Genomic DNA, 13714 nt, shown 5'->3' on the forward strand with positions numbered 1-13714 from the left:
AGGTGGCGGGTGCCTGTAGTCCCAGCTACTCGGGAGGCTGAGGCAGGAGAATGGCATAAACCCGGGAGAGACAGAGCTTGCAGTGAGCTGAGATCCGGCCACTGCACTCCAGCCTGGGCATCAGAGCGAGACTTCGTCTCAAAAAAAAAAAAAAAAGGTAGAAGAAAAGTTTCTTCATAATCTTTGTGTCCTGGACCCCGCACCTCTTGAGCCCTATTTCCAGCTTTCTGTGTATCTTTAGCAATACCAGTTTAAAGATCTTCTAACATACATCAAGCTATTTCGCACCTGTGTGAATTTACATATGCTATTGTTTTCTGTTTGCAACATACCTCCTCCTCCTCTGTCACTGCCTCCCTAGTCCATTAAAGAGAACACTTCTATATTCACTCCTTACTCTGGTTCCCTACTAGGAGGTCTCTCGTCTCTGTGATCTGAACATGCTTCAACCAGTGCATACAACACACTGTACTTGATTTGTTTTACACTTCTCTCTCTCCTACTAAAATGTGAGTTCCTCAAGGACAAGATTATAAACTGAATCAACAAACCACAATTGCTAATTCTGTGTTTCTAATAACAAAATTGCATATAAATTTCACTAGGGTGAGAAAAACAGTATTCCTAAACATGTTTTAAAGTACCAGAAAGTAAACTGATGAAAAATAAAACCTTTCCATATCTAATATCTAAATCCCTTTAGAAATCAATTCTTAAAAAAGATATGCTCCTACAAAACAAATTTCACTAAGAAACACTTTATTTCTGTAATACTCACTATCACACTAAAACTTTCACAGTAGGTAAAGTTGGAAAGTATCTTTGAGAATTTACATAACACATTAGTATCAGAAATTAAATACATACATTAAATACATTACTTTCATAATACCAGCAACCCTAAAGAAACATCATTCAAGGACTCTTGGCCTGAACAGAGCACACGAGGCTTCAGTACCAAGTTTATTTCTACAACTTACCTCTTTTTATTCTTGCTTCCTTAATTTCCTCACAAAGTTTATTAAATTCTGGATCTAATTCAGCTGCAATGATAGCATGTGCAGTGTCCTTCAGGGTACAAGCCCTGTGCCTAATTATTTTATCTGTTAAAAAAGTTGGCATACATTTATTACAGAAACAAAATAACATTAACAAAGGACATCTTAAAAGTAAAAGAATACAAACAAAATTATAAAAGCATTGCTAGGTGAGAAAAAGTTCATTTAAAGTATGGGTAAAAAATAAATATACTAAGCTACTCAGTCAAGTTAGTAATTCTCTGAAAATTATACTTTAAGAACCTGGAAGGACTAAACCTATTACCATTTCTGAAGCGGTGTGGAGAATTACAAGAAAAAGATACCCACGGCTTTTAAATTTCTGAAAACAGAAATATGTGATTTTCAGCAAAAATTTTAAAAGTTTAGAGGATATTCACAAAATGCCCAGTCCCAGAGTTGTCAGAGATTAATACTAAGAATTCAAAAAATCTTAAATTTCTCCTAAGTTGACATTGGTCAAAACTATGATAAAGAATGCAATATATCCTAAAGGTGACTTATTTTTTTAAATGTGACAAAAACAGAGACATACAGAAAGACTTTCTAAGCTAAAGGGCGCAAGATGGTATATACATTGTAGGCAATCCAGGAGAGAAGCATAAACACAGTTCCAGGTAAACTATACCTAAAAATGGTACTAAAAGAAGAGTCTCTGCTTCACACTAATCCAGAAGTTCCCATTCATAAACAATACAATATAAACAGTGCCCCCTATGCCTGCGCAACTCAGAAATATGAAAAGGCAAGTAATATATCAAGGTAACTAATACTCTAACAGTATCAAGAGCAAGAATCCAAAGTTCCAAAACATCATTTGCTTTTTCCTCTCTAGTAAAGGCAAACAGTATAGACAAAGTTACAGAGATACTTTATAACATTTCTGATTTGAAAGTTATTATGGCTCACTGTGGTAACCTTACAAAACCAAACATGCACCACTCAAAGGCAACCACTGATATATTTACTTCCTACACATTTTCTCTAAACATTCACTCAACAAATGTTGACTGCACCAGGGAAAGCTGGATGGTGGCCACCCGCAGCAGTGAACAAAACATACATGATATCAACTTTCAAGGACTTTTTCAGACCACTACAGGAACAAATAATCTCCCATACATCCAAATTAACACCTCCTCCCTCCAAAAAAGAAAAAACCCAGAAGCAAAACACCTTGAATAACAGCTATGAAGAAAACCTACAGGGTACTGGTGTGGGTTCTAATTTAGATTGAGCAAGTCAGGAAGAATTCTGTCTGAAGAAGAGGCATTTAAACTGACACTTGAAGCACAGACTGAAGTAGATACTGAAAGATTAAGGGAGAAAAAAAAAATACTAGTGCAGGTTCAGAAAATACCATGTGAGAAAATCCTGTAGTAAAAGGAGTTTGGAGATTTCAAGAAACTGAAATGCAGCCAGTCTAGTATTATGAGCTCTAAATTTCTTTTCAAAGAATCAATATGTCAGTATGTTCAATTCTCTGCCTTCTACTTATAAACTTAACTTCCTCATAAAGCAAGCTTTTTCATTACCTGCTCCACCTTGACTCATTCTGATTACCTGCTCCACCTTGACTCATTCTGATTACCTGCTCCACCCTGACTCATTCCAATTACCTACTCCATCCTGACTCATTTTGATTACCTGCTCTGTCATACCCATTTTTCCTGCCAAACCACTTACCCGGTCATTCTCTTTAGCCAATCAGAATTAGTTTAGCCTGTGCGGTCTAACCCTAGCCAATAAGGGAACAACACAGAAGCAGGGGCTACATGCGTCAGGAATAAGACCCCCTTCCCCTCCCTTGTCCAAGTGGGTGCCCACCATTGCTCCATCTATAAGGGTGCACCCTTCTATAGAAGTACCTTGCCTTGCTGAGAATTAAAAAGAAAATTTTATATTCAAGTGCTATTTTTTTTTTGCCGCACTGAAACTTTATTTATAACAGTAGTCAGAACATAATAAGCAAGAGGAAAAGAGAAACTGATCATATTAAAATGATTTTAGATTGTATCCTAAGAGCAATGCAAATCATTGAAAATATCTGCTGTGGCTGTTTTCTGATCACTGGATTGAGGGGAGTCAAGAATAACACCAAGGGGCTTTTAGTCAGAGAGGATGATGACTTGAACTGGGGTAATGGTAGTGGTGAAAGACGAGATTACAAATTTGAAATGTGCTCTCAATGACACAACTTAAGTAGATAAGAGGGTAACACAAATATCAAAGATGATTTCCTAGCTTCTTGCATGAAAAACGGGGAGATGGACATACTATTTATAAAGATGCAAAAACACATACACACACACACACACACACACACACACACACACACACACACACACACACAAAAGAACAAAACGAAACAAACAAAACCAGAATAGAGGAAAGGAGGAAAAGAAGAGAGGAAAGGAGGAAAAGAAGTTAGAGATTATTAAAGAGTTTAGCTTCAGGGATTTCAGTCTGGAGATGCCTAAAAAATATCCCAATGGAGATACCATATAGTCACATGAATATGTGTCTCAACAATTCTCTTTATGAACAAAAACACAATGATTTTGTAATCTGATTTAGTACATATTGTACTTCCCTAAGTTTGTTTAAAAATAGATCTATTGTCCTGGCTAACACGGTGAAACCCCGTCTCTACTAAAAAATACAAAAAACTAGCCGGGTGAGGTGGCGGGCACCTATAGTCCCAGCTACTTGGGAGGCTGAGGCAGGAGAATGGCATAAAACCCAGGAGGCGGAGCTTGCAGTGAGCTGAGATCATGCCACTGCACTTCAGCCTGGGCGACACAGCGAGACTCCGTCTCAAAAAAAAAAAAAAAGATGTATTGAAGCATAATAGACATGTAAGTTGCTCATACTTAAAGTATATAATCTGATACATTTTGACATAAGCACACATCCATAACATTACCACAACAATAAAGATAATAAATGGGCCAGGGGAGGTGGTAGTTCCTGTAGTCAAAGTACTCTGGGAGGGAAAGTAGGAGGACTGCTTGAGCCCAGGAGTTTGAGACCAGCCTGTGCAACATGGCGAGCCACCATGTCTACAAAAACTACAAAACTTAGGCAAGCATGGTGGTGCATGCCTGTGGTCCCAGCTACTTGAGAGGCTGAAGCATGAGGATCGCTTGAGCCCAAGGAAGTCGAGGCTGCAGTGAGCCACGTTCATATCACTGCATTCCAACCTGGGCAACAAAGCAAGATCCTGTCTCATGGAAAAAAAAAAAAAGGCCAATGAGCATATCTATCATCACCAAAAGTTTCCTGTGACCCTTGGTCTTCCTCCCTTCACCCTTCCCCACAGCCCTCTATTCCCAAACAACGAAGGATCTGCTTTCTCTTGCTATAGATCAGTTTATATTTTCTAGAATTATATATACGAGTGGAATCACAAAGATTATTTTTAATCAGGATTCTTTCACTCAGCATAATTATTTAAGCACAAAAATAATTATTTGTCCCTATTTTTGCATGTATCTGTACTTCATTATTTGTTAGTGCTGAATACTAATCCATTATATGGGTATAACACAACTTGTTTATCCATTCACATGCTGGTGGACATTAGGGATAATTCTGGGTTTTGGCTATTATAAACAAAGTCACTATAAACACTGATGAACAAACCTTTGTATGGAAATACACATGTTAATTTTCCTTGTGTTAATATTAAGGGGTGAAATGGCTAGGTCAAATGATAGGTACAGCTCTCCAGCAACTGCAGGGGATTGGTTCCAGGACTCCATCTCCCCTTGGATATCAAATTCCCAGACGCTTACATCTCTCATATAAAATGAGGTAGTGGCTGGGCACGGGGGCTCATGCCTATAATCCCAGCACTTTGGGAGGCTGAGATGGGTGGATCACGAGGTCAGGAGTTCAAGACCGGCCTGGACAACTTGGTGAAACCCCATCTCTACTAAAAATACAAAAAAATTAGCCGGACGTGGAGGCAGGCACCTGTAATCCCAGCTACTCAGGAGGTTGAGGCAGAACTGCCTGAACCCGGGAGGCAGAGATTGTAGTGAGCTGAGATCACGCCACTGTACTCCAGCCTGGGTGAGGGCAAAACAGAATCTCTAAATAAATAAATAAATAAAATGAGGTAGTACAGTCAGCCCTTTGTATCCACAGGTTCCAAAGCAGATATGGAGAGATGACTATAATACATGTCAAACGTTCTAAGAAACTTCTAGATTGTTTTCCAAGTCAGTTGTACCATTTTACATTCCCACCACAGTGCATCACAGTTCCAGTTACTCCATATCCTTGATTATATTTGATATGGTCTTCTCAGTTTCAGACGATCCTTAGAGGTGTTTAATGCTGTCTCATTCTGTCGCCCAGGATGGAGTGCAGTGGCACAATCTCAGCTCACTGCATCCTCTACCTCCTGAGTAGCTGGGATTACAAGTGTGTGCCACCCCACCCAGCTAATTTTTGTATATTTAGTAGAGACAGGGATTCATCATGTTGTCCAGGCTAGTCTTGAACCCCTGACCTCAGGTGATCCGCCCACCTTGGCCTCCCAAAGTGCTAGGATTACAGGCATGAGCAACTGCACCTGGCCTCATTGTGGTCTTAATTTGCACTTCAGTAAAGATTAATGAGGTCGGCTGGGCGAGGTAGCTCACACCTGTAATCCTAGCACTTTGGAAGACCAAGGCGGGTGGATCACCCGAGGCCAGGAGTTTGAGACCAGCCTGGCCAAAATGGTGAAACCCCATCTCTACTAAAAATATATTTTAAAAAAGCCGGGCATGGTGGTGTGTGCCTGTAATCTCAGCTACTCAGGAGGCTGAGGCAGGAGAATCGCTTGAACCCAGGAGGTGGAGGCTGCAGTGAGCTGAGATCACACCACTGCACTCCAGCCTAGGTGACAGAGTGAGACTCCGTCTCCACAAATAAATAAATAAGATTAATGGGGTTGAATATCTTTTCATGTGTGTATTTGTCTTCTGTATATCTTCTTTGGTCAAGTGCCTTCAGCTCTTATGTCCATTATTTAAATTGGGTTATTACTAAATTCTGAGACTTAATATTCTGGCTATAGGTTTTAAGCTCCTGTATTTAGGTATGTGATCCATTGTGAGTCAACTTTTGTATACAAAGGTCTTTTTTTGCATGCTGATATCCAATTGTTCCAACACTATCTGTTGAAATTAATCTACTTTCTTAATTGAACTGACTTTATATCTTTGTCAAAAAGCAATTGACCCTCTATGTGTGCATCTATTTCAGGACTCTATGCTATTCCATTGACCTATTTGTCAAACTTCATGCCAATATTCACTGTCTAGATTACTGTAACTTTGTAAGTCTTACAATAAAGTAGTATTAAGTCTTCCAACTGTTTTTATTTTTCAAAGTTGTTTTGACTATTCTAGGTCCTTTTCATCTTTATATGAATTTTAGAATCAGTTTGTCAATTTCTATCAAATGCCTGCTGGAATTCTGATTGGATGGTGTTGAACCTGTGGTTCAATCTGGGGAGAAATTACATCTTCATAATATTTAGTCTTCCAATCCATAAGCCATGACATATATCTCCATTTATTTGGGTCTTCTTTAATTTTTCTTGCCAAAGTTTTATAGTTTTTAATGTATAAGTCTTACTTACATGCCTTTTGTCAGATTTACCTATATTTCATGTTATTTTTTGATGTTATTTCAATTTTCTGTTTGTTGCTAGTATATAGAAAAACAAGTGTTTTACACACTGATCCTGTTTCCTGCAACCCTAACTTCACTTATTTGTTCTAACAGCTTCTTTAAATATTCCATAGGATTTTCTATGTAGACATCACATGTCTACGAACAACAACAGTTTTACTTCTTTCTTTCTGGAAGTAGGGATGCCTTTCTTTCTTTTTCTTACCTTACTGCATTGGCTGAAAGCTCCAGTTTAATGTTGGATAGAAGTGGTAAGAGCAGACATCCTGGTCATGTTTCTGATCTTAGGGAGAAAGTACTTACTCTTTCATCACTAGTATGATGAGAACTGTAGGCTTTTTGTAGACATCATTTATCATTGAACTGAAAAGCGGGGATGGGGGGAAAAGTTTTGTTCCAGTAAAAACATTTGACTTACAAATACAGGCAGTCAGCTTGATGACAGTCTGCTGACCCCTGGTTTAGAGCATTTACTTTTAATGTGATATATGTGATTGTTGATATGGTCGCTATTTATTTTCTACTCGTCTTATATGTTCTTTGTTCCCCTTTTCCTCTTTTTCTCACTTCTCTTGGAATTACTATATACCTTTTTATGATTCCATTTTGTCTCCTTGTTGGTTTATTAGGTCTAACTCTATTGCAGCCCCTGTATGAACTTCAAGGAATATTCCCTCTCCTTCTCTGGCCTCAGATAGTTTTCTCACACATATGCACTAACCAGTACTTAGTTAAAAACACTAGAGTAGGACCTCCTGGAGGTAGCCGCAGTGTTCTCTCTGTGCAGCTTTCTTCTTTCTGGTAATCTTCCCTACAAACGCAAACCACTGTGGCCTCTTCAGATTCCCAGGTCTGGCTCCTCAATTCAGAGGACCTCCAGAATACACCTGGGTTGCTCCTCCTGGGGCTGGTATCTGGAAATTATCTCCAGGCAACCACACTGCTCCTCTTACTTGTTTCTATCTTCTGGGAATCACTGTCCTGTGTTGCCTGGTGTCCAATGCCTTCCAAAGAGTTTTTCTTTAAATATACTTTGTTCATTTTTTTTTCATTGTTTCATGTGAGGGGGTAAATAAATCGAGTCCCTTTTAATCCATCTTGGCCTGAAGAAGAAAAGAAGTCTCCTGGTGTCTTTTAAATACTCTTTGAAAACCAAACTTTAATAGTTGTCCAACAATCCAAAATAGGATGTGCTTTAATTTTTCAAAAGTATTGTTCTCTTTTTGGAAGTTTTAAATTGCTTCTAATTTTAGCTACTATAAATAAAAAACTACAATGAACGTCAACATCCTTAGAAGTAGCTATACTTTCAAGTTAACAATACAATGTGTGTAGCCTATGCAATACCACAACTTTCCACCACTGGCTTTCTACCTCGGCTTGAATGAAGGGAAACTAAAAAAGAGGTATGATTAAATCTAAAGGCATGGATCTGGCATATTATCTCTAAAATAACTCAATGATTGGTCTTTCTGCTTTTTATAAAGTATATCTTCTATCCCAACACTACCCTAAATTAAGCAAGAAAATAAATGAAGAAAAAAAAATTCTATAAAAATTTCCCACTAGTATGGAAGACAAGGAATATACTCTTTAAAAAAAAATCTGCATTTGAGAGGGGACACTCCTTTTTTGGGGGAAATGGGGTGGGGTACAAGGTCTCACTCTGTCACCCAAACTAGAATGCAGTGGAATGATCATGGCTTATAGCAGCATCAACCTCCTGGGCTCAAACAATCCTCTCTGCCTGAGCGCTCTGAGCAGCTATTAGTAGGACCACAGGCATGCGCCACCACGCCTGGCTAATTTTTGTATTTTTTGTAGAGATGGTGTCTTGCCCTGTTGCCCAGGTCACATGCTGGTCTCACATTCCTGGGCTCAAGCGATCTGCCCACCTCAGTCTCCCAAAGTGCTGGGATTACAGGTGTGGGCCACTGTGCGTGGTCAGGGCATTGCTTTTTCATGTGCCTATCATTACAGTTTTCAATCATCGTTTAGAAGAGTGTCTAAGATTACACATAGCATATAATCACAAACTTAAAGAATATTAAAACTAGAAGGGATGTCTATGATAATCCTAGGTTCTTAATCTTTTTGAACTGGATCCTTACAAGAACAGAATATGGCTGGGCATGATGGCTCACATCTGTAATCTCAACACTTTAGGAAACTGAGGCAGGAGGATTGCTTGAGGCCAGGAGTTTGAGACCAGCCTGGGCAACATATGGAGACTCCATCTCTACAAAAAATTAAAAAGTTAACCAGGCTTGGTGGCTCATGTGGTCCCAGCTATTCAGGAGGCTGAAGTGGGAAGATTACTTGAGCCAGGGAGGTCGGTGGCTCAAGTCAGCTATGATGGCTACAGTGAGCCATGATCGCACCACTGCACTCCAGACTAGGCAACAGAGTGAGACCCCATCTTGGGGGAGGGAAAAAAAAGAAGAGAATAAAAGTTGAAAACTGCACATGAATATAATTTTGTTTGAGGATTCAAAGACTCATTCATCACTTAAAACTCTAGGTTTAAAATCATGTGGGAATAGAAACTACATATTTATGAGTTTCTACTCTGTCTCATACTTTTAAGATTTTAAGATTGTACAAATCCATGAAATTTGCAAGTTACATAAGCACAGCAAAAAAACCCCACATACTGGCTTTGAAGTCAAGACAGCTCTCAATCCATTCAGTTGTGCCATATAACATCCGTGGGTTTGCACACAGATTATATAACCTCTCTGAGCCCCAATCTCCTCATCTATAAAATAAAGATATTACCACTTACATTTGTCTTCAGCAAAAAGTAATTGCTACTTAGGACATATAGATGAGTATCTATAAAATTAATAGAAGCACTACTTTAATGAAAGTAACAGCAATTTCACTGTGTTGATGTTTCTTTTGTAATTGGTAAACTTTTACTTTTAGTTCATTATGAGAAAAAAAAAATCCCAGAGTACATTAGCTGAAGTTTTGTTCAATAAAATTATTAAGAGTAACCATATTTTTAAGAAAAGCTAATCTTCATGTTATGATTTTTCATCCCAAATAATTTCATAAATAAGAAATTTGGCTGGGCATGGTGGCTCACATCTGTAATCTCAACACTTTGGGAGGATGCAGCAAGAGGATCACTTGAAGAGTTTGAGACCAGCGTAGTCAACATAGCAAGACCCCATCTCTACAAAAATATTTTAAAATTAGCCAGGCATGGTGTTAAGTCCTGTAGCTGTAGTCCTAGCTACTCGATGGGGCTGAGGTGGGAGGATCAGTGGTGCCCAGGAGGTCAAGGCTGCAGTGAACCAAGATCATGCCACTGCACTCAGGTCCAGGCAACAGCGTGAGACCTTGTCTTCAAAAAAACCAAAAAATAAAAAAAAATTTTAACTATATTTACTGGTTTGGGTCATATTTACATATTATTAGCATTTGTGCATATTTCTACATAATGTTACCATGTCGCCATTTTATAATTTCTACCTAATCTGAGATTCCCTGAGTTAGTATCTAAAAATAGAGGTTAGGCACAGAGGCTCACATCTGTAATCCCAACACTTTGGAAGGCCGAGGCGGGTGGATCACCTGAGGACAGGAGTTTGAGACCAGCCTGACCAACATGGTGAAATCCCGTCTCTACTAAAAATACAAAAATTAGCCAGACATGGTGGCGCATGCCTATAATCCCAGGTACTCAGGAGGTTGAGGCAGGAAAATAACTTGAACCCGGAAGGTGGGGATTGCAGTGAGCTGAGATCGTGCCACTGTACGCCAGCGTGGGCAACAAGAGCAAAACTCTGTCTCAAGTAAATAAAATAAAAATAGAATAATGAATAACATTTACTCATTGGCCGCATTTATTAAGAACATGCTCTACACAAGATGCCTATATAGATCCTGTTCTCAATCGGCTTTGAGTCTAAAACAAGGGGTAAGGATACGTAAACAAATAACTATGGGTAAAAAAGGAATAAACGTCTCAGAAAAGTTACATTATGAGATTCAGAGATGAAGGGGTTACTTACAATTGGAAGGAAATCAGAAAAATCTTTCATGAACTTAGCATTTTAGTATTCCTTGAAAGGTAGGTGAATTTTTTTTTTTTTTTTTTTAGACGGAGTCTTGCTCTGTCGCCAGGCTGGAGGGCAGTAGCGCAATCTCGGCTAACTGCAACCTCCGCCTCCTGGATTCAAGCGATTCTCCTGCCTCAGCAGGAGTACAGGCGCACACTACCATGCCCAGCTAATTTTTGTATTTTTACTAGATATGGGGTTTCACCATGTTGGCCAGGATAGTCTCGACCTCTTGACCTCGTGATCTGCCCACCCTGAACTCCCAAACTGCTGGGATTACAGGCGTGAGCCACTGCGCCTGGCCAGGTAGGTGAAATTTAAAAAATATAGGTGCTTTCAAAAGCTACGTGCTTTTCAAAAGTACATTTTCTTGTATGTTACTTATACCTCAATAAAACTGATTTAAAAAGAAAAACATGGGCAACACATTTGACAAAGGTCCTGAAAGAATAAGACTGGGACTTACACTGGGCAAGAACTGGGACCCATATTTCCCAGAGAAGCGGCCCTCCTGGGTGCCTCTCTCTTCTCATTCTACACACTGTCTATGAAATCTCATTCACTCCTCCTCAATGATGACTCCCAACTATATCTCCTGCCCACTTCTTTTAACCTCCAGAACCACATATACAACTAGTAATCCCAGCAGTTTGGGAAGCCAAGACAAGCGGATCACGAGGTCAAGAGATCGAGACCATCCTGGCCAACATGGTGAAACCCCATCTCTACTAAAAATGCAAAAATTAGCTAGGTGTGGCAGTACACGCCTGTAGTCCCAGCTACTGGGGAGGCTGAGGCAGGATAATTACTTGAACCCAGGAGGCGGAGGGTGCGGTGAGCCAAGATCACGCCACTGTACTCCAGCCTGGCAACAGAACAAGACTCTGTCTCATAAATAAATAAATAAATAAATAAATAAATGTCTGCATTTTGTATGGGTGTACCAAATATAACTCATTCTAACACGTCCCAAATTGAATTTCACATCCTGCCCATAAATCTGTTCCTCCATTGGTTTACCTTCCCAGATTTCCTCTATCCAGACCAAAACCTCAAGGATCATTCTAGGTTTTTGTCCACCATATTTAAATGGTTGGTCACTAAGACCTCTACAGTCAATCCCTGCAGCCACTGCAATTAAATCTTAACTGATGTTCCAACCTCCATCAAGTGGTAACTCCCTTGACCTCTATCCCAAATTTGATACTAAAAGGTCAAGGTTGTGTCTTAACCATTTGTATATCTCTAGCCTTAAACAGGATTTATACACAGAGAATATTTAATAAATAGAGGCTCAGTAAATGTTGAGTCAGTGAGTAGAGAAGTAAATTAGCTTCCCACTACTCCTCCACGGAGGCACTCTATTATCCAGATTTGCTGTTTTCATACCTTTGTTTCCTCAGCCTGGAATCAATGCCCTTCCCAATCTTGCTAATCTCCAAGTAGTGTCTTCTCTTCTGGGCTCCACTAACCCAGTAACATATTTCTAATAAAGTCCTTATGATACTGTCTTATAATTACCTGCTGGCACCTTAAGACATTATTCATGATTGCCACCTCTATGATATCCCTTTATCTTAATATTTGTTATTACCATCACCAATAATTTGATTAGTGTATTTATCATCTCTAAAAATTGATGACTTTCTATATAGTAGGGATTGTGTTTCATTTATCTGTTACAGGCTGAAATGCATCTCCTCAAAATTTATATGTGGAAAGCTTAACTCCCAGTACCTTAAAATATGACTGTATTTGGAGACAAGGCCTTTAAAAAGATAATTAAAATAAAATGAGGACATACGGGTGGGTTCCAATCTGACTGATGTCCTTATAAGGAGAGAAAATTTGGACACACCAAGAGACACCAAGGGCACACAGGCATAGGGAAAAGGCCATGTGAGGACACAGAGAGAAGGAGGCCGCCATCTGCAAGCCAAGAGAAGAGGCCTTGGGAGAAACCAAACTTGCTGATACTTTTATTTTGAATTGATAACCTCCAGAACTGTGAGAAAATTAATTTCTGTTATATTTTGTTATGGTAGTGCTAGTAAGCTAATACAATTACATACAGAATAAAGTCTGCCACATAGTAGTTATCCAGCAGGCATTATGGATCTACCATAACACTGATATATATATATTATCTTGGTCCAAAAGGCAAGAATTGTCATAGTCATCTTTGTAGTCCAGGCATCCAGCTCAGTAATTAACAGATAGTACTCATAAACACTAATAGAAAAATGAATGAGTTTGGTTGAAACAACTCATGAAATAGAACTATGGCACAGATAAATTTAGAAATGTATTAAGAGCAGAACACAGAGGGCTCCAAAAGTTTGGGTAAATCTGGGGGCTTTAATCCTATACAATTGGTACAACATAGAAGATTTTGAGGAAACTACAAGATTAGGGCCAAAATTTCAGCAAAACTAGTCAAATGATGGTATGTAGCATATGAACAGGCCTGGGGAATATAGGAGGGGTGCACTGCAAGACCAAAAACAGGGATGAGCCAAACATAATATATCATGTATCTATAGTGTAGTAATTAGGGCCAAATATCTGATACTGGTCACATTTAGAACACAGGTCAATTTCTCCTTGTTCCCATCATTTAATTTCTGTTCCCATCATCCTCAAGGGAGAGAATCTGGGTCAACACTTAGGCAACATGTATATCTTTCAAAATGTTGGCTTCTGTCTTCTATGTATATGTTAGTTTTTCCCCCAAATGGCCAAGTGTTCTGCAAAAGAGAACACTATAAGCTTCCAAATACTCATGGGAACTTGTAAACGTAATACAACATTCATGTAATTTCCACTTGCTACACAACACACCCTGAGGATGTTTTTCTGGAATATAACAAGTGGTTCTGGTTGCTAAGAAAAAAA

At 39.1% G+C, this 13714-nt stretch overlaps 1 protein-coding gene across 1 annotated transcript in view; it reads right to left on the reverse strand.

Annotated features, from left to right (window-relative positions):
* Window positions 1–13714, reverse strand: part of ATAD2B (ATPase family AAA domain containing 2B) — a 139735-nt gene that overhangs the window by 16366 nt on the left and 109655 nt on the right. Inside the window, exon 22 of the mRNA XM_017893318.1 lies at window positions 981–1103. Within this exon, the coding sequence (XP_017748807.1) occupies window positions 981–1103 (123 nt within the window). The remainder of the gene's footprint in view (window positions 1–980; window positions 1104–13714) is intronic.

This window comes from Rhinopithecus bieti, unplaced genomic scaffold (assembly GCF_001698545.2).
Source record: "Rhinopithecus bieti isolate Rb0 unplaced genomic scaffold, ASM169854v2 scaffold_23816, whole genome shotgun sequence".
NCBI classification, from domain to species: domain Eukaryota; kingdom Metazoa; phylum Chordata; class Mammalia; order Primates; family Cercopithecidae; genus Rhinopithecus; species Rhinopithecus bieti.